At 37.5% G+C, this 21,920-nt stretch overlaps 1 protein-coding gene across 2 annotated transcripts in view; it reads right to left on the minus strand.

Annotated features, from left to right (window-relative positions):
* znf710a (zinc finger protein 710a) overlaps positions 1-21,920 on the minus strand; it is a 59,248-nt gene that overhangs the window by 8,685 nt on the left and 28,643 nt on the right. For both annotated transcript variants that reach the window (XM_069912024.1, XM_069912025.1), the window contains exons 2-3: positions 7,027-8,459; positions 204-395 (exon numbers count right to left, since the gene is read on the minus strand). In XM_069912024.1, coding sequence (XP_069768125.1) covers positions 204-395; positions 7,027-8,421 — 1,587 coding nt within the window. In that variant the 5' untranslated portion in view covers positions 8,422-8,459. The remainder of the gene's footprint in view (positions 1-203; positions 396-7,026; positions 8,460-21,920) is intronic.

Below are 21,920 nucleotides of genomic sequence, written 5' to 3' on the forward strand. Positions count from 1 at the left end.
CCCCACCAACCCCAGTCCAGCACCACCACTGCAACTCCCCACCCGTCCAGAGAGCCTTCTAGTTGGAGTGTCTTTATTTTGCGTGAATCTGAAATCAGCGCAATTACTTTACGTACCGTCATTACTATTATATAAAGGATTCTGTACCTGTGTTAGTGGATGAAAATTAGAAGGAGAATCAAGATGGTATCCTTTACTCTTACCTTACATTTAAATGGTTTGACTGGTGAATGAACAATCATATGGGTCTTCAAAGTCTGTTTCTGGACAAAAGTTTTAAAGCAGATGTGGCACTGATAAGCTCGCACACTGGTATGAATTAACATGTGCCTCTTCAGATTTGCTTGAAGGGTGAATTCACGTCCACATACCTCACACTTAAACTCTTTAACTCCCTGGGGGTAGGAGAAAGATAGCAGATAAGACTTGGAACTTACAAGAATTTGTTATTTAAATACAAAATTACACTTCACAAATGTATATTTTAATAATCAAAATGAATACTCATGGAAATAAAGCCAAAAATTAAAATTAAGAGATACAAAATGGAATACGTACATGAGGAAAATAACAAAATTGCAAGCAAGACTGACCATGGTGCAACAAGCTTTGGAAGTGAAGTGGGTAAAACGAGGTGGAGAAAAGTTGTAATCTGCAGCAAAAAATAAATTGCTGGAGGAACTAGAGTCAAGCAGAAACTGTGAAGTCAGAGGGATGATAAATTGAGTGGAGACGATCAGACCAGAGTACATAAAGGGGTAAAAGCTGAGAGGGAAGGGTGGGGCAGGCAGATAATAGGTGACAAAAGGTTTGGAGATGGGATTCCACAGCAACAGACCAATGGGAGAGATGGATCCAGGTGAGGAATGGAGGAGATAGGAAGCTGGAAGATGCCGAGACAAGAGATTGCAGGTGCCAAATAAGGGAGGGATGGTTGGGAAACAAATAAGTCAGGGAGAGAGGATGAAAGACCGAGTAGGTCAAGAGTATGGAGCCGAAGCATATCAGCTCCTGTCTGATCAGGGACATGGATACATTCTAGTTTGCCTTTCGTAGCAACAGAGCTACAGCAGATGCCATCTCACTGGCTCTACACAAAGCCCTGGAACACCCGGTCAGTACAGATGCATTCTTCAGGATTTCTTTATCGACTACAGTTTGGCATTTAACACAATCATCCCCTCAAAACTGATCAGAAAACTCCAAGACCTGGGACTCAACACTCCATTGTGTACAGGTAGTCCTCTATTTATAACCTACATACGACCAAAAGTTAAAAAAAAATACTTGACATATGCTGATATTCTTCATTAAAGGTTCATTTGCTGAAAATCTTTTTTGAAAAAATGCTTTAATACCTCGTTAAGACATGTGAATCCTACTTTGGACCAATCCAAGTTATGACCAATCATTCGGTCCCAAATATGGTAAGTGAGGACTCCCTGTAATTGGATAATGGATTTCCTTACCTCCAGACCACAATCACTGAGGATTGGTAAGAACATCTCCACAAACTACATCAGTACCGGACCACGGGGCTGAGTTCTTAACCCACTACTCTACTCATTTTACACCTCCGACTGTGTGGCTCGGTATAACAATATGGCAAACTACAAATATGCCAAAGATACCAGAGCAAGAAAGGTGAATCAGCATACAGGAGGGAGATTGAAAACTTGGCTGAATAGTGCACCAACAACAACCTTCCACTCAATGTCATCAAAACTGATTGCTGATGAGGAAGGGAAAGCCAGAGGTATACAATCCAGTGATGATTGAGGGAAATCAGAGGTGGAGAGGGTGAGCAAATATCAGTTCTTTGGAGTCACCATCTCAGAGGATCTTTCCTGGACCCAAAACACTAATGACATCATAAAGGAAGCAGGTCAACACCTCTATTTCCTCGGGACTTTGCGGAGATTTGGTATAACATCGGAAACTACGGCAAATTTCTACAGATGTGTGCTGGAAAGTGTGCTGACTGGCTGCATCATGGGGGTATCAAAGCCCCCAAGTGTAAAGCCTTGCAAAAGGTAGTGAACACAGCCCAGGACATTACAGGCAAAACCCTCCCGACTATCGAGAAATCTATCAGGACTCCTGCCATCAGAGAGCAGCAGTAATCATCAAGGATCCATACCACCTAGTGCACGCTCTGTTCTCACTGCTGCCATCAAAAAAGAGGTATAGATGCCACAAGACTCATACCACCGAGTTCAGGAACAGCTGCTGACCCTCCACCAACAGACTCCTCAATGACAAACACAGTCAGGGGCTTATTTATGGACTCTTACTCATGGACTTTATTAATTTTGTATTCTCTCTGTATTGTACAATTTGGTTAGGTTTGTTATCTGTTTACAATTCATTATTTGTTTACATGTATGTGCTGTGTACAGTTTTTTTTTGCACCACCAATAAGTGGTGATTCTGTTTCACCAGAAGGAAAAAGAATCTCAGGGTTGTATGTGATGTCATGTATGTATTTTGACGATAATTTTGAATTCTGATAAGACAGATGGAACCAGGCAGGGAACAGGAACAAAATTGTTTGATCTGGGAGGGGATGGGGGGGGGGGGGGGGGGGGAGGGGGAAGAAGGTGTAAAGAACACATCAGGTGTAGGTTTCTTAAACTTGGAAGATCAAGGTTCTACCTGTCACATCTCATGGCTCTCTCTCACCTCTAAATTCCACACTTAATGCTGATGCAGGATCTCAATCAGAAATCCCTTTGCCTCCACAGTTGCTGTCTGACCCACTGACTTCCTCCAGATCTTTAAATGCCTGTTTTTATGATTGCTGGAAGATTTTCCGTTCAACTAGTTTGCGTGTAGATTGAAAACACTGGCCATTTACAACCAAATGGTCATCAAATTCAATGGAGCAACAAAACTGGAAAGTGTTACATTTCTCTGTTAGACAAAAGTAAACCTTACTTACAGGAGAATATTGACACAGAGGGCAAAAATAATGCTGTGGGGGGAGGCGGGGTGAAGAAAGAAAAAAAAAAATCACAAAACCCAAAATAATCGTGACAGGTCATCAATTTTAATTTACAAATATTGAATATTGGCTTTGTGAAATATAGAATATGAATCCAATAATCAGCTGGCTTTCTAATTCAGTGGCACAAAGGGAAACGCTTAAGTAAAATTCTTATGAATTATTTGTGGGAGTTTAAACATTAATGACCACACTCTGCTTTCAGAACACTCACGGAATGAAAAATAGAAATCAGATCTAGATGAATGAGGTAAATTAATTCAGACAATAGATGAAAATAGTGCCATAGCCAGCATCAAACATTTACAAATTCTGTGGACTATAAAGAAATCTACAGAAAAGACTAGCAATATGGAAGGATTATGATCAATGCCATGAGTTTATTGTAAATTCTAAAAGCAATATTACAAGGACTATCTTGTTCCTTTTCAAATGTTTAGTCAGGCCTCATTAAGAAAGTTTTCACATTTTGATTTGCTCATCAGTGAAATTGATAACTGAAGAGATTTGGTGGAAGGCCATTAGATTACTAACTAATCGGGAAACTTTCAGTTATTGTGAAAAGCTGAGCGCATTGCTTTCTTTAAACAGGAAACTGAAGATAATTGATTCAAGTTACAAAGTACAGCAAGGGAATAAATGGATAAGTTTCAAATCAAATTAGAACAAGGGATCGTGCTAACACCTTATGAAAGCTCAGAACTAGGATTGGATGCAGTGGGGGAAAAAAAAAAGGAAATACCTAAAATTGAAAATGCTGGAGATGCCAAGCGAGTCAACCAGCATCTGTAGTAAATCATGAAAATCTGCCGACACCATGATTTAAGTAAAAGCATGCAAGCAGCATTTCCTGGAGAAACTCAGATGATCAAACAATGTTCTTTATATAGCAAAGGTAAAAATAAATATCCAAGGTTTCAGGCTTGAGTCCTTCATCAAGGAATAAGAATGTCAGGTGTCCAAACAACAAAAGCGTGCGGGGGGGAGGGGAGGGGGGGAAAGGAGGGGAAAGTAGGGAGCAGAATCTGAAGACTATTTCCATAGTTTCTGCCCAACATGCTGAGCATTTCCACCATTTCCTGTTTTTATTTTGGATATCAAGACAAATCTCTTCAAAAGAGGATTATCAACTTCTGAAACAAGTTGTTACTTTACATAGCAAGATCCACTGGAGCCCTTGGAAAAAAAAGCAATTGAGTTCCTGATCAAAATAACTGGAATGTTGAGTGATGTTCAATTCAATTCAGATGGAGTTCAAAAGAATATTTTAAAACCGACTGAACAGGAAATAACAGGAACAGCAGAAACTTGCACACTATACTGCATCGATCTGGTTCAAGGACTAGTTTTCCACCATTTTTTAAGTGGCATCGAGAGCAGGCTTCAAGTTCCAGCAGAATTAATCTCAGAAATATATTTAAAAGGTCATAAGGCAGCGAAGTGAAATATATTTGTCCACTGGACATCTCATTCCAATTCTATTTTTTTTAAATTACCATATCCCTCAGCAAAGGTTTCAAAGGCCCCATAGCCTCATTTAGCGAGGGAACAGCAACAAGTTATTTCAGAAGCTTTGAGGAAAATGGTAAAATCCTTCCACAAGGTCTTCATTCATCTTAAAACACCTGCTTTTTAAGCTGAAGCAGTTTGAATTTTCCCATTCAATTACTGCAGAACCAATAGCAAGCAGTGATTTCTTCTGCACAGCATTTCCTGTCCGTCTCCTTCAACGTTTCCTCCTCTAAAAAGATGTCACTTCTATTGCTTACAAGTCCATCACCATAATTAGATTAAATGCAGAGTTTGGTAAATATTAGTAGCTCCTGCTGCAATTAAGTTTCTGAACCTCAATCATTTCGGTTCCTCTGCTGCTCTAACCTCAATCAAGTCAATTTCATTCCTTAGCCATCTCATTTTCTTGCTTACTTACCAAATTGTTTTGTACTTTGCTCTCTTCTCATGGATTGTTGAAATACACCTTTAGTTTACTGGATCCATAGTTGATGTGTATATCCAGGAATTTTCAGCTTACTTTAAACACTAATTAGGATGTAATGGAACAACAGGAAACTGTACATTGGCAAAGTGGACTCTCTTTATTCTTATTTTATTCACTCCTTAAAATAGAATCTTTTTTTTTCCCCAACTAGGAGAAATTCCCTTCAAAAATGTGTTAAACTGAATATATTTTCAATTGTTGATGCCCTAGTTTTACATTTCATTTTTGGACCCAGCATTTTAACATCCCCTTATCACAAGCATTTGCAGAAGAATATATTTGAATTAAAATAACAATTGCTCACATTTCTATTCACTGCCATGGTTCCATGTACTGTGAATGTACAACGTCCAGAGGTCTCATCAGTAAAGTTCTGTTAGTTTTTATTTTGAACAACAAATAATGCTGATCTTCAAGAAGGATGCACCACTGAGATCCCATTTATGCATTTCCAAAGCATGCAATTCCTAAACACGAATTATCATCGTGTGATTATTGGAGACTGCCCCAACATCAAGACTGTTGACAATTCTTTTATTCTAGATATTTTTCCTTTTCTTGATCAATTTCTATACCTCGTGGCTCAAAGATATATTAATTCCAGCTCTGAATATACAGTCCTATGGTGTAGAGCATTTCAAAAAAATTACAGCTTTAAGAGGGGAGGAACTTCCGCCCCCATCTTCGTTAAGTAATCAAACCTTATCCTATCATTATATCTCACTCTGGTTCTGCATTTTCTACCCAAAAAAGCCTTGCTACATTACCCTACCAATTCCTCATTCATAAGCTCTTAAATAGCTAATAACCTCATTGTTTTCCTATCAAATCTAAAAGAAAGTTTACAAATCTCATTCTTATTGCTTCTGAACCCTCAACATAATCAAATTATGCTGGAAGTAGGTCTACAGGTAAGGAAACAAAAAGCTTTAGCACAGTGGTTCTCAACCCTTCTCTTTCCACTCACGTACCACTTTAAGTATTTCCTATGCCATCAGGGCTCTGTGATTAGAATGGGATTGCTTAAGGTGGGATGTGAGTGGGAAGGGAAGGTTGAGAACCACTGCTCTCGACCCAATTGTTACTGAAATATTTTGCCTGAGAAAAATTGTCATTGGTCCATTTCCTTTGGAGTTATGAAACCATGCACATAACGAGACAATAAGGTACAATTAAAACAGTGGTTTCCAAACATTTTCTTTCCACCCACATACCACCTTAATCAATCCCTTATTAATCACAGAGCACTTATGGCATAGGGGTCAATTAAAGTGGTACGTGAGTGGAAAGAGAAAGGTTGAGAACGACTGGCGCAGTGGAAGCAGTTAGTGCAATGCCTTTACAACACCAGGGATTAGGACCGGACCTGGGTTCCAATCCCGCATTGTAAGGAGTTTGTATGTTCTCAGTGCGTCTGCATGGGGGCTCCAGTTTCCGCCCACTCTTCAAAAACATACCAGGATGTAGGTTAATGGGGTGTAAATGAGGTGACAATGACTCATAGGGCCACAAATGCACCTGTTAGAGTGCTGCATGTCAATTTTTTTTAAACGATCTAAGAACAGCAAAAAAAAAGAAAATGCCCACAAACACAATAAAACATTAGGGTATTTGATTTAGCTTTGCCCATTAAAACAATCTGATAATTAAAAAAAAATCACCAAAATGACCTAATTCTACTTCCAGTAGCTGTTGCACCATGTCATGAACAGAATTAAAATCTGAGGAGTTCCATTTGTAGCCTCTTTATTTTGGGTAAGGTGCCTGGTTTAATTGGATTATTCTGTGACACATCATCATCAAATTGAGAATTTACTTCAGGCCTCATAGTACTTTAAGCACGTTTCTCAGGAAGCAATTTTGAATATGGAGTGTATATTACACTATCATAACCTATGAAAAATTACTTCTATATATCAATGACAATGAAGGAGAGAACTTGGATCACATTTTTATTCCTCTAATAATCTTCACCTAAAGGCTTTCAAGTCCTGGTATTATTTGGAAACTAAAAAAAAATTACCTTGTGTGTTAATGAGTGCTGCTTCAGATGATGAGACTGGGTAAATTCCATACCACATTCGGTGCAGACATATGGCCGGATATTCTGGTGTTTCATCATATGATTTTGGAGTTGACTCCGATAACTGAAAGTTTTATTGCACTCTGTGCATTCATATGGTGTGGGACCTTGATGTGCAACCAGGTGCCTTTTTAGCTGAATGAGCGTCACAAAATCTAACCCACATTCAATGCAAACGTGACATCTGCTGTTTTCATGCTTTGCTTCATGAGCTTTCAACTCACTTGGGTAGGCAAAGCCACGCCCACAAACTCTGCAGCTGTAAGGTTTGATGTCAGTGTGCAGTAGCATGTGCCTTTTAAGGTGGCTTGTCTGCGTGAAGGCTTTGTCACACACCTCACACTTGTGCGGCCGTATGCCTTCATGGGTAAGAAGGTGCATTTGTAAATGACTTGGCTGCTTAAAAAGCTTGTGACAATGTCGACATTCATGAGGTTTTATGCCACTGTGGCCCAAAATATGAGTAACCAAGTTATATTTGGAAGTGTACGATTTTTCGCACAACCGGCACTGCCATCGTTTTTGCCCTTCCCCCACATCAATACAATAGGAATCATCAATCTGTACATTAATATCCAAACGATCTATCTGAGCTCTTCTGCTTCGATCCTCCTGTTGTGGAGCAGACACCTCTACTTCATACGGCACTTGGCCCTGCCATACAAAGTTACGATTATCTTGAGTGACCGACTCCTCTGGAAATTGCTCTACCATTTGGCTTAAATTTACCGATTTATTGGTCTGAAAATAGCTGCTAGCCAATTTTTCCCCTTCGTCGGTAACCAGTTCCTGTTGGTCAGAATTGCAAAGGTGGTTTTCTTTAAAGGGTGGAGGAAAATCAACAGCTCGAACTTCTTGAGTCCTTTCGCGAAGAGGGCGGTGCACGTGTTTCCGTCTGAAATTACTAATATCAATCATTTTTATTCCATTTCTGTATAGAAGAGTATTGGATTGATTTTCTGCATCAATAGTTTCTTCCTTACAATTCTCATCATTTTTTTCAGCATGTACGAGCTTCACAGGCTGTCTTTTTCTCCTCCTAACTTGCCTCTCAAAAGGTATAAAACCATTCTCCGCTTCTAGCGTTTCCTCCTCCTGCTGCTCAAAGCATTTTGAAGTATTTATGGCATCCAGATCAGGGCTTTGCTCTGCTGAGAGGTGTTCAAGTACAGCGCTCTTAGTAACTGATGCATCTGGTACATGATAAATTCCGTTCTCTTTGAATGGAAAATTCAAAGGACCACTCTGACCAACAAGGCCCAAAGTGACTGCTTGTGTAAAACTTAATATCACAACAGGATCTGTTTGGGTTCCAGTATTTACATGGTGATCCATGATTTTCAATGCATTACCAACTGTTCTCCAAAAGATATCTGAAAGAGAAAAAAAAGAGATATATACCCAGATAAGTGTTCAAGTATTATGCAACATTACTGGTTTAAACCACATCAAGAACAATCGAAGAACCAACACCCAAAGGAGAAGGAATACTCATATTATTCAGGTAGACATAAAACATACTCAAGGATAGACCTGTTCCTGTTGTCAGCCCACATCCAAGGGAGAGTTAGAAAAACGAAATATAAAGCTAGTTATCGGATCACTCACCCGTTATTAGCAACTCATCCCACCGAGTACGTATAGATAGAGATTAAACTCCATGCTACTTAAAAGACAGGATTTTAGAAAATTAATTGAGCGACAAATTAAAATGTATTTTGAAATAAATATAGAATCAGTGAAAGACAAGTTTATACTATCGGACGCAATGAAAGCATTCATCAGAGGGCAGATAATAAGTTATGTAACTAAGATGAAGAAAGACTACAATCGGGAAATAGAACAGCTAGAAATGGAAATAACAAGTACAGAAAAAGAATTAGCAACAAGGGAAGATGCAATAAAAAGATGAGAATTGGCAGACAAAAAAATAAAATATGAAACACTACAAACATATAAGGTGGAGAAGAACATAATGAAGACAAAACAGAAGTATTATGAGCTAGGAGAAAAAACGCACAAAATACTAGCTTGACAGCTTAAAACAGAACAAGCTAAAAGAATGGCATTGGTATCAAGGAAAAAGGACAAATTACATATAACCCAACGGAGATCAATGAAAACTTCAAGGAATGCTTGAAAACTACAAGCAACTATATCGAACTGAGAATGAAGGGAAAGAAGACAAAATAGATGAGTTTCTAGCTAAAATTGAAGTACCGAAATTGCAAGAGGAGCAAAATAAATTAATAAAATCATTTGAAATAGAGGAAATGCAGGATATATTAAAAAAAGCTACTGAACAATAAAACGCCGGGAGAGGACGGACTCCCAATAGTATTCTATGAAACATTTAAAGACATTAATTCCTCCTCTCCTGGAAGTAAGGAACCAGATTGAAGAAACACAAAACATGCCAGATTCATGCAAAACAGCAATAATTACAGTAATACCAATGACAAAGAAAGATCCACTAACAACAGCATCATATAGACCAATATCTCTACTTAACACAGATTATAAGATAATAGCTAATTAACAAACAGATTGGCCGACTGTGTACCAAAAATAGTAAAACTAGATCAAACTGGATTTATTAAGAAAAGACGAACAACGGACAATATCTGTAAGTTCATTAACTTAATCCATGCAGTACAAGGAAATATGACGCCAACAGTGGCGTTTGCCTTAGACGCAGAGAAAGCTTTTGACAGAGTAGAATGGAATTATTTTTTCAAAGTACAACAGAGGTTCAACCTACCAGAGAAATATATTAATTGGATTAAAGCATTACATAAGGAACCATTGGTGAAGGTGACAGTAAATGGCTATATATCAAACCAATTTAAATTAAGCAGGTCAACTAGGCAGGGATGTCCACTATCTACCCTCACTTTTCGCGTTAGCTATAGAACCACTGGCAGAACTGATAAGAACAGAAAATAAAATAAGAGGGATAAAAATAAAAGAGAAGGAATATAAAATCAGTGTATTTGCAGATGACATCATAGTATATTTAACAGAACCAGAAATATCAATCAAAGAATTACATAAGAAATTGAAGGAATATGGAGAAATATAGGGGTACAAGATCAACGCCAATAAAAGTGAAGCGATGCCAATGAATAATGCGGATTTCACAAAGTTTAAGAAAGAATCACTATTTAAATGGCAAACACAAGCAATCCGATACCTAGGTATACAACTAGATAATAATCTAGGCCATCTATACAAACTAAATTATCAGCCATTAATGAAGAAATTACAAGACGACTTAGAACATTGGAAAGATTTACCACTAACACTGAAAGGAAGGGTAAATTGCATTAAAATGAATATCTTCCCAAGGATACAATACCTATTCCCATCGTTACCAATTCACCTAACAGAGAAATTCTTCAAGGAGCTGAAGAAAATAATAAGGAAATTCTTATGGAAAGGAGGGAAACCAAGGATAGCATTAGATAAATTAACATAATGGTACAAACAAGGGGGCTTATAGCTACCAAACTTTAAGAATTATTATAGAGCAGCACAATTAAGATACCTATCAGATTTTTATCAAACAAAGGAAAAACCAGATTGGACCAGATTAGAGCTAGATAAAATAGGGGAGAAGGTACCAGAACATACACTATATAAGTGGGATGAAAACCTGGTACAACATAGGAATTCACCAGTACTGCACCACCTGCTCAACATTTGGAGAAGATTCACGTAGAAAGGAATAAAACAAATTATCAACTACCAAAATTAATATTGACGCAAAATCAACTAATCCCTTTCACAATATATAACCTTTCCTTTAGAGAATGGGAGAGGAAAGGAATCAAAAGAGAAAATTGTTTTTCAGGAAATAAATGATCTTTTGAACAAATGAAGTACAAATATGGTATAACTCACGGTACAATGTTTGCATACCACCAACTGAAAACCTACTTGAAGGACAAATTGGGAAGCAGGCTGAGGTTACCACAAGGAAGCAGCTTTGAATATGTGATTACAGACACAATGATATTAAAAGATTTATAACAAACATGTACATCAAACTGCAAGAGAAAGAAAATGAGGAAACAAGCTGTAAAAAAAACAAGATCTAAACATAAAGATAAAGAATGAAACATGGGAAAAGCTATGCTCCGGAACTATGAGAAATACAATAAACACAAGGTTACGCATGACACAATATAATTGGTTACACAGGCTATACACCAAGCCCCAAAAGTTAAATAAATGGCACCCAACAGTATCAGATAGTTGTTTTTGCTGTAAGAAGGAAACGGGAACAACAGGACATGCAATTTGGGCATGTGAGAAAGTGGAAAGTTTTGGGAAGATCTAAATCAGGTATTGAATATAATCACAAAAAGCAACATATCAAAAAAATCCAGAGATCTTTCTTCTAACTAATATAAGAAGTAAAGAACTTGGACTTGATTTAGATGAAGCACAAAAAAGATTTATGATGATAGCCTTAGCTGTAGCTAGAACGCTTCCACCAGCGTTGTCTCCGCTCCATCCTCAACATCCATTGGAGCGCTTTCATCCCTAACGTCGAAGTACTCGAGATGGCAGAGGTCGACAGCATCGAGTCCACGTTGCTGAAGATCCAGCTGCGCTGGGTGGGTCACGTCTCCAGAATGGAGGACCATCGCCTTCCCAAGATCGTGTTATATGGCGAGCTCTCCACTGGCCACCGTGACAGAGGTGCACCAAAGAAAAGGACTGCCTAAAGAAAGCTCTTGGTGCCTGCCACATTGACCACCGCCAGTGGGCTGATATCGCCTCAAACCGTGCATCTTGGCGCCTCACAGTTTGGCAGGCAGCAACCTCCTTTGAAGAAGACTGCAGAGCCCACCTCACTGACAAAAGGCAAAGGAGGAAAAACCCAACACCCAACCCCAACCAACCAATTTTCCCCTGCAGCCGCTGCAACTGTGTCTGCCTGTCCCGCATCGGACTTGTCAGCCACAAACGAGCCTGCAGCTGACGTGGACTTTTACCCCCTCCATAAATCTTCGTCTGCGAAGCCAAGCCAAAGAAAGAAAGCAAAGAAATGTATTATGTCAACCTGGAAAGTCGAAGACAACTTGAGAATACAACAATGGTACACAGAAATGAATAAATGTATTCCATTGGAAAAAATAACATAATTTAAGAAATAAAATCACAGTAGTCGAACAAATTTGGGAACCGTACATGGAACACAACAGAGAAGTCCTACCGCGGACCTCCACCAGCTAAAATGACAGAAGGAGAAGAGGACGAAATGAACTGACCCAGTGTGTAAAAGTAGATGACACAAATTTCTTGTTTATTTTCATTGTGTGATGACATTGTTTAATGGGTTTAATGTATCATATATGTTGAACGTTGAGTGGGTGGGGACCGGGGGGTGAAGGAGGGAGGGAAGGGAGGGTGGAAAAAGGGGAGAAAATGACACTGTGTATATTCAAGAGGGAAATGTTTGTGTGTATTTTGGTCAGTATGGTTCATAGTGTGAAAAATTAAAAATAAAAAAAAATAGAAGAACCTGCACCACACAATTATACAATAAAAAAATGGAGTACATTATTTGTGGGATCAAAACATCCGCAAAAAAAGTCTAACAGTTCATTTTTCAAATACTTTGTTCTGAATTTTAATAGCCATTTACCTCCACAACTATGATAAAAGCCAGGACTCCATGCAAACACCCACTCCAGACCTTCAGTCGTTCACAACTGCATTCCGGCATTACATTTTTCAAAAGAGCTTTATGCACTAAACTTGACAAACTTCTCCCTGCACAAATGCTGGCAAATCTGGAGTCGAGCATTTTCATTTTAGAAAAAAAAAACAATTGCAAGAAAGTACAATTTACATCAGATTCAATCAAGTAAATTAAAGTACATTTAATTGTTCAGTGTCTTTATGCTCATAAATAATTTCTTTTAGCAACAACTATGGCTTGATAGACGGTCAGTGAACTTGCAATCAATCAAGCCCTGACCAGTTTAGAAACTGATGTGCAATCTAAGATCTCCACCAGGTAAGAGCAGGCTCCTTGGCTGGCTTATTTCACAGATGCAGGCCCGTGTCTTACTAGTTTATGTTGCTGTTGCAATGATTAGCAAAAGAAATTTTGAAGGATTCCTATTTACTTCACCTTTTTCCCCTCCAAGATGGCTTTAAGATAGCTTCCCAAGTATAATCCACTTTTTAAAAGTTATCTCCTACGAGATGTGAACTGAAAGCCAAAATATTAAATCTATTGTAATCTGTCTTTACAAGTTTAACCCAATGAAATAGCATCTCTCTCTCTCTCTCTCTCTGCAACTTTCCCATGGTCTTTTAAAAAAATTATAAAGGTTCATATAGGTCGGCAAAGTTTATACCTTCCTTTTAATCTTGTTTCCTTCACATTCCTGCACTCTCGCAAAAATGTCATCAACTTTCCCCGTGGATAGTCCATGTCCCTTTCACACTGGGCTAAGCAGCACGCGGATGTCAACTGACGCCAGGGATGATACAACCTACTTGGATTGTCTCATCCCCAGCGTGAGTTGATATCTGCATGCCCATTAAGCTTTCACACTGGACCCTAAACTGATACATTGACTGTCAATTACTAGGACAAGGTGCCATTTTGAAAGGGGTTGCAGATTACTTTCTGCAGTTTTTTTTAAAAACTCAGTTAGATAACATACCTGGAGAAAATAGTGCCAGTTAAATTTGCATTGGGAGTAAAGGAGGCAGTGATGGGAGGTTGCTGCAGGGAAAAAAATGGGGTTGAATTTGCCCAACACTGCATCAAAGTTTACAAGCAAGATACCATTTTTTTTTAAATCAAAGAAATCTGAAAGTTCAGGAAATGTGTTCAAGCAACAAAAGGAAGCAGATCAGAATGTGCGTTGTGGAATGCAAGTCTCAAGAATGAAACGCTACAAATTTTAAAAATGAATTAATTGTCAACAAACATTAGTGCTGGAGAAAATTAGCTTCCGCTGATTAAAAGAAATACATCTGAAACACCATCCAATAAATATATGGTACATACAAAAATACAGATAAAACAAATTCAGCTAGCAAGCAACAATATGAGAAAAAAATTACTGAAGATTTATAGTGAAGAATGTTATAATATGAATGAGGCCCCATAAACCTTTCCTTATTAAGCAGAAAAGATTCACCTTCTCCTACTGAGGTTTCATACCAGACAAGCTGGAATAAAAAATGCTATGAGTGTAGTAAAAACAAACAAAAATGCTGAAGGAACTCAGCAGGTCTCCCAGTGTCCACAGGAGGTAAAGATATATAACCAACATTTTGAGCCTCTCCTCATGGGTATGAGTAAAAAGCAGGGCATGATCCCAAATTAAAAGGGGGAACAAGTATGGACCAACAGGCAAAAGCTTTCAATTGGACAGGTGAGAATTAATTGGGGAAGGGGAATTTGGTTCTGTGAATGCTGGGCTGGGGGAAAGGAGTCAGAGGGGGAAGGGAGTCAGAGGGGGAAGGGAGAGAGGCAGAGCAAAAGGAAAGAAGATATGGGGGGGAAAGAGAAAAAAAAACACTGGAAACTGCCCAGGTGGATTGTTGTTCTACCAATTGGTTCCAATCCAGCTGTGATGAGACCATGGACAAAGACATTGGCAAGGAAATGGCCAGGGAACCGAAATGAATAACCACTGGGTGATCCTCGCTGTTGAGGCAGACAGAGTCGAGGCGCTCAACAATGCGCTCTCCCAGTCTGCATTCAGTCCCTCTGATGCAGAGGAGATCACAACAGGAGCATTGGATGTAGCATCCAACCCCTGCAGATTCACAAGTGAAGTGTCATATCAATTAGGAAGACTGTGAGGCCCCGAAAGGTAGCGAAGGAGGAGGGGAGTGTGCAAGTGCAGCACCTCCTGCAGTCACGGGGGAGGTGCCATGTGGACAATTGGTGGGATAGGAGGAGTGGACAAGGGAGTTGCAGAATGGGCAGTCCCTGCAGAAGACGAAGAGTGGAGAAGGAAAGATGCATCTGGTAATGAGGTCACACAGCTGGAGGTGGAAATGGCAGAGAAAAATACATTGGATGAAGATGCTGGCATGTCTGTTCATGGTCTCATGCACTGTTGGACTGCAGGTACCTGTAAATTAGAGAAACACCATCTCATTCTGCCTGGGCACCCTCCAACCGGATGGCAATGTTGGCTTCTCCAGTTTCTATTTTGACCACCCCCCCCCCCCCCACTACCCCTATGTCTTTGTTCCTGTTGCTCTGTCTCTCTCTCTCATCCCTTTTCCCTATATCTCCTTCCCCCCTTCCTCTGCATTCACAGAGCCAACCTCCAGCCTCCCCAATCAATTCTCACCTTCCCTCTCTCCTGTTCTATCCATATCCAATTAACACCTTTTGTCTATTGGTCCTCCTCACCCTTTCTTTCAGACACCTGCCTGCTTTTTACTCATACCTTGAAGAAAGGCTCAGGCCTGAAACATCAGTAATATATCTTTACCTCCTTTGGATGTGGCGGGATCTGCTGAATTCCTTCAGCATTTCGGTTTTTAAGTCCAGATAAAATGTACAATAATTTTTTTTTAAATTTTTTATTTTTAACACCATAAACCACACTGACCAAGATACATACATTTTCCTTTTCAAATATATACAGTGTCATTTTCTTCCCCCCCTCCCTCCTCCCATCCCACCCTCCCTACCTCCCCCCCATTCATTTAAAGTACAAAATCTAAGACACATTAAACCATTCAAACAATGCTGTCATTCAATAAAAATAAACAAGAAATTCCACTGAGTCAATTCTTTTCATTTCCTTCTCCTTTCGTTAATTTAGGTGGTAGATGTCCCCGGTAGGTTTTCTCTATTGTGTTTCATGTATGGCTCCCATATTTGTTCAAATATTTCAATATTATTTCTTAAATTATATGTTATTTTTTCTAATGGAATACATTTATTCATTTCTATATATCATTGTTGTATTTTCAAATTATCTTCCAATTTCCAGGTTGACATAATACATTTTTTTGCTACGGCTAGAGCTATCTTAACAAATCTTTTTTGTGCACCATCCGAATCAAGTCCAAATTCTTTATTTTTTATGTTACTTAGGAGGAAGATCTCTGGGTTTTTTGGTATATTGTTTTCTGTAATTTTATTTAATATCTGGTTTAGATCTTCCCAAAATTTTTCTACTTTCTCACATGTCCAGATTGCATGAATTGTTGTTCCCATTTCTTTTTTACAACGAAAACATCTGTCAGATACTGTTGGGTCCCATTTATTTAACTTTTGAGGTGTAATGTATAGCCTGTGTATCCAGTTATATTGTATCATACATAACCTCGTATTTATTGTATTTCTCATCGTTCCAGAGCATAACTTCTCCCATGTTTCCTTCTTTATCTTTATATTTAAATCTTGTTCCCATTTTTGTTTAGTTTTACCATTTGTTTCCTCATTCTCCTTTTCTTGCAGTTTAATATACATATTTGTTATAAATCTTTTGATTGTCATTGTATCTGTAATCACATATTCAAAGTTACTTCCCTCTGGTAACCTCAGACTACTTCCTAATTTGTCCTTCAAGTAGGATCTCAATTGGTAATATGCCAACACTGTATCTTGAGTTATATTATATTTATCCTTCATTTGTTCAAAGGATAATAATCTATTTCCTGAAAAATAATTTTCTATTCTTTTGATCCTTTTTTTCTCCCATTCTCTAAAGGAAAGGTTATCTATTGTAAAAGGGAGTAACTGATTTTTGCGTCATTATTAGTTTTGGTAATTGGTAATTTGTTTTATTCCAAATATTGAATCTTCTTCCAAATATTGAGGAGATGATGTAATACTGGAGAACTTCTATGTTGTACCAATTTTTCATCCCATTTATATAATGTGTGTTCAGGTATCTTTTCCCCTATTTATCTAGTTCTAATCTAGTCCAATCTGGCTTTTCCCTTGTTTGATAAAAATCTGATAGGTATCTTAATTGTGTGGCTCTATAATAATTTTTTTTAAGTTTGGCAGTTGTAAGCCTCCTTGTTTATACCATTCTGTTAATTTATCTAGTGCTATTCTCGGTTTCCCCCCTTTCCATAAAAATTTCCTTATTATTTTCTTTAACTCCTTGAAGAATTTCTCTGTCAAGTGTATTGGCAATGCCTGAAATAGGTATAGTATCCTTGGGAAAATGTTCATTTTAATACAGTTTATCCTTCCTATTAGTGTTAGTGGTAAATTTTTCCAATGCTCTAAATCGCCCTGTAATTTTTTCATTAGTGGATAATAATTGAGTTTATATAGATGGCCGAGATTTTTATTTATTTGTATACCTAGGTATCTTATTGCTTGCATTTGCCATCTGAATGGTGATTCCTTCTAAAATGTTGAGAAATCTGCATTATTCATTGGCATTGCTTCACTTTTATTTACGTTAAACTTGTAACCCGACACTTCTCCACATTCCTTAAATTTCTTATATAATTCTTTTATTGATAGTTCTGGTTCTGTTAAGTATATTATAACATCGTCTGCAAATAAACTGATTTTATATTCCTTGTCTTTTATTTTTATCCCTTTTATATTATTTTCTGTTCTTATCAATTCTGCTAGTGGTTCTATAGCTAACGCGAACAATAAGAGTGATAGTGGGCATCCCTGCCTTGTTGATCTGCTTAAATTAAATTGCTTTGATATATATCCATTTACTGTCACTTTCGCCAATGGCCCCTTATATAATGCTTTAATCCAATTAATATACTTCTCTGGTAAACTGAATTTTTGCAATACTTTGAATAAATAATTCCATTCTACTCTGTCAAAGGCCTTCTCTGCATCTAAAGCAACTGCTACTGTTGGCGCTTTACTCCCTTCTACTGCATGAATTAAATTAATAAATTTACAAATATTGCCTGTTGTGCGTCTTTTTTTAATAAATCCAGTTTGGTCTAGATTTACTATTTTAGGTACATACTCTGCTAATCTGTTTGCTAATAGTTTAGCTATTATCTTATAATCTGTGTTAAGTAATGATATTGGTCTATATGACGCTGGTGTAAGTGGATCTTTCCCTTGCTTTGGTATTACTGTAATTATTGCTGTTTTACATGAATCTGGTAAACTTTGTGTTTTGTCAATCTGGTTGATTACTTCCAGGAGGGGAGGAATTAATAAATCTTTAAATGTTTTATAGAATTCTATTGGGAATACATCCTCTCCTGGTGTTTTATTATTTGGTAGTTTTTTTTTATTATCTCTTGTATTTCTACTATTTCAAATGGCTCTGTTAATTTATTTTGTTCCTCTATTTGTAATTTTGGTAGTTCAATTTTAGTTAAAAATTCATCTATTTTGCCTTCTTTCCCTTCGTTTTCAGTTTGGTATAATTGTTCATTGAATTCTCTAAAGTTTTCATTAATCTCCGTTGGATTATATGTGATTTGTTTGTCTTTTTTCATTGATGCCAATACCATTTTCTTAGCTTGTTCTGTCTTAAGCTGCCATGCTAGAATTTTATGCATTTTTCCCCCTAGTTCATAATATTTGTTTTGTCTTCATTATGTTCTTCTCCACCTTATATGTTTGTAGTGTTTCATATTTTATTTTTTTATCTGCCAATTCTCTTCTTTTAGTTGTATCTTCCTTCATTGCTAATTCTTTTTCTATATTTACTATTTCCCTTTCCAACTGCTCTGTTTCCTGATTGTAGCCCTTCTTCATCTTGGTTACATAACTTATTATTTGCCCTCTAATGAACGCTTTCATTGCATCCCATAGTATAAACTTATCTTTCACTGATTCTGTATTTATTTCAAAGTACATTTTAATTTGTCTTTCAATGAATTCTCTAAAATCCTGCCTTTTAAGTAGCATGGAGTTTAATCTCCATCTATACATTCTTGGAGGGATGTCCTCTAACTCTATTGTCAATATCAAGGGTGAATGGTCCGATAATATTCTAGCTTTATATTCTGTTTTTCTTACTCTATCTTGCATACGAACTGATAACAGAAATAGGTCTATTCTTGAGTATGTTTTATGTCTACCCGAATAATATGAATATTCCTTTTCCTTTGGGTGTTGTTTCCTCCATATATCCAAAAGTTGCATTTCTTGCATCGATTTAAGTATAAATTTGGTTACTTTGTTCTTTCTGTTAATTTTTTTCCCAGTTTTATCTATGTTTGAATCCAAATTGAGATTGAAATCCCCTCCTATTAATATATTCCCTTGCGTATCTGCTATCTTCAAAAAAATATCTTACATAAACTTTTGATCTTCTTCGTTAATTGGTATATTTTTACTGATTAATATAGCTACTCCTCTTACTTTTGAATTATACGACGCTGCTGTTACATGTCCTACCCAATCTCTCTTTAATTTCTTGTGCTCCAATTCAGTTAAATGTGTTTCTTGCATAAATGCTATATCAATTTTTTTCTTTTTTCAGTAAATTTAGCAGTTTCTTCCTTTTGATTTGGTTATGTATTCCGTTAATATTTAAAGTCATATAGTTCAACGTAGCCATTTCATACTTTGTTTATCTTCCCTTTCCATTTCTCCATCATCACCTTTCCTTCTTATCCATTTCTGCTTTCTTGTTTTGAACACTTTATAAGACAACATTTCTAAAACATCAAACATTTTCCTTATTCTCCTATTTAAAACTTTTTTAACCCCCATTCTCCCCTCCCCCTCCTGAGTTGCCCTTTATCCCTTGCCGGGCAACCACATCTCCCCTCTCCATTTGGATTTGCGAATTCACTCGCAAGCGTCAACTGATTTTGCAGTGACCGTAACTCCTCTCCACTCAGCCCCCACCCCCGGAAAAGATTTCAATTTTCATATATAACAATTGTCACTCTTTTAATTCCCTCCTTATTCCCTCTATTCCCTTTTATTCCCTTATTAATTCTTATCTATACTCTATATATTTTCCTCTAAATACAGATACACTCATGTATACACATATATACATACACATCTATATATATATATATATATATATATATATATACACACACACCCATATACACACATACATATAGTTCGTGGTCATTTTTACTCTCATTACATGTCTTCATCTCTGCTTGTTTTGTAGTTGTTCTGCAAATTTTCGTGCTTCCTCTGGATCCGAGAATAGTCTGTTTTGTTGCCCTGGAATAACTATTTTAAGTACTGCTGGGTACTTTAACATAAATTTATATCCTTTTTTCCATAAGATCGTTTTTGCTGTATTGAACTCCTTCCTCTTCTTCAGGAGTTCAAAACTTATGTCTGGATAGAAAAAAAATGTTTGACCTTTGTATTCCAGTGGCTTTTTGTCTTCTCTTATTTTCTTCATTGCTTTTTCCAATATATTTTCTATTGTTGTATATCTTAAGAATTTTACTAAAATGGATCTTGGTTTTTGCTGCGGTTGTGGTTTCGGGGCTAATGTTCTATGTGCCCTCTCTATTTCCATTTCTTCCTGTAATTCTGGTCTTCCTAGGACCCTGGGGATCCAATCTTTTATAAATTCTCTCATATTCTTGCCTTCTTCATCTTCCTTAAGGCCCACTATCTTTATATTATTTCTTCTATTATAGTTTTCCATTATATCTATGTTCTGAGCTAACAGCTCATGTGCCTCTAACTTTTTTTATTAGATTCTTCTAATTTCTCTTTTAAGTCCTCTACTTCCATTTCTACGATTATTTCTCGTTCTTCCACATTATTCACTCTTTTTCCTATCTCTGATATGACCATTTCTATTTTATTCATTTTTTCTTCTGCATTCTTAATTCTTCTTTTTATCTCATTAAATTCTTGTAATTGCCATTCTTTCACTGATTCCATATATTCTTTAAAAAAAGATTTATCCTTTGTCTTGCCTTTCTCTTCTTCCATTTCTTTCTGTTCTTCTTCTTCTTCCTCTGGGTTGACCATCTGTTGTTTCCTTGTTTTCTTTTTACCCTCTTCTTTCTTGTTGTCGTTATTTTCCATGTTCTGCACCTGCTGCTGTGTTGCAGGTGTCTCTCTCAGCTGCGGAGATCGACTCTGCAGCTGTTCCCCCCTCCCGTCAGTGTGTTTTTTTTCATGCGCGGTTGCGCACTTTTACTCGGCTCTGCGAGCCATTTTTGTAGTCCCGAGCCCGGGACCTCCACTGACCTGAGGGAGCGGGCTTCTCTCTCCGCGGCGGGCCTCCTCGGACAGGTAAGGCCTTCACCTTCTTCTTCCGACGTTCTTTCTTCTTCCCGTTGTTTTCGACTTTTCTCTCTTCGCTGCCATTTTCTTCTCACCTTTATTTTTGTTTTAAATTTTAATCTTGTACCTTTGTGTTTTGTGTGTTTTTTTTAAAACTTTTCGGGAGACGGCTGGAATTCCCTGACTGGCCACTACTCCATCACGTGACTCCTACTGTACAATAATTGACAACAATTCACAAAATGATACAGTATCAGCATGGAGGGGGAAAAAAAAAACAATCTGGAAGGATTGACTGTATGCATTATAAACGTCAGCTTATCCTGACATGAGGAATTTCTTTTAAAGTTGTGAAATGGAAAACTTATATTCACCCACCGTGACCAATCAGTGCACACTTATATTAACATCCAACTTGAAAAACCTCTGAGCATCCATTTTCTTTAATAATCTCCCGCTCATAAATCAGTGGTGACATTGAGATATTTCAGTTCATTAATATGCAAGATACCATGCTTTACGGTTTGAAAGATGACTAAATGTTTATTTATGCCCCATGCTTAGATGAATCATGAATTTTATTATGAATGCAAAGATATCTCATTCACTCAAGAATATTTACGTCGTCCACTTGACTGCTTAAGCAATCCCAAACTAA

This window comes from Narcine bancroftii, chromosome 14, assembly GCF_036971445.1.
Source record: "Narcine bancroftii isolate sNarBan1 chromosome 14, sNarBan1.hap1, whole genome shotgun sequence".
In the NCBI taxonomy this organism is placed as follows: domain Eukaryota; kingdom Metazoa; phylum Chordata; class Chondrichthyes; order Torpediniformes; family Narcinidae; genus Narcine; species Narcine bancroftii.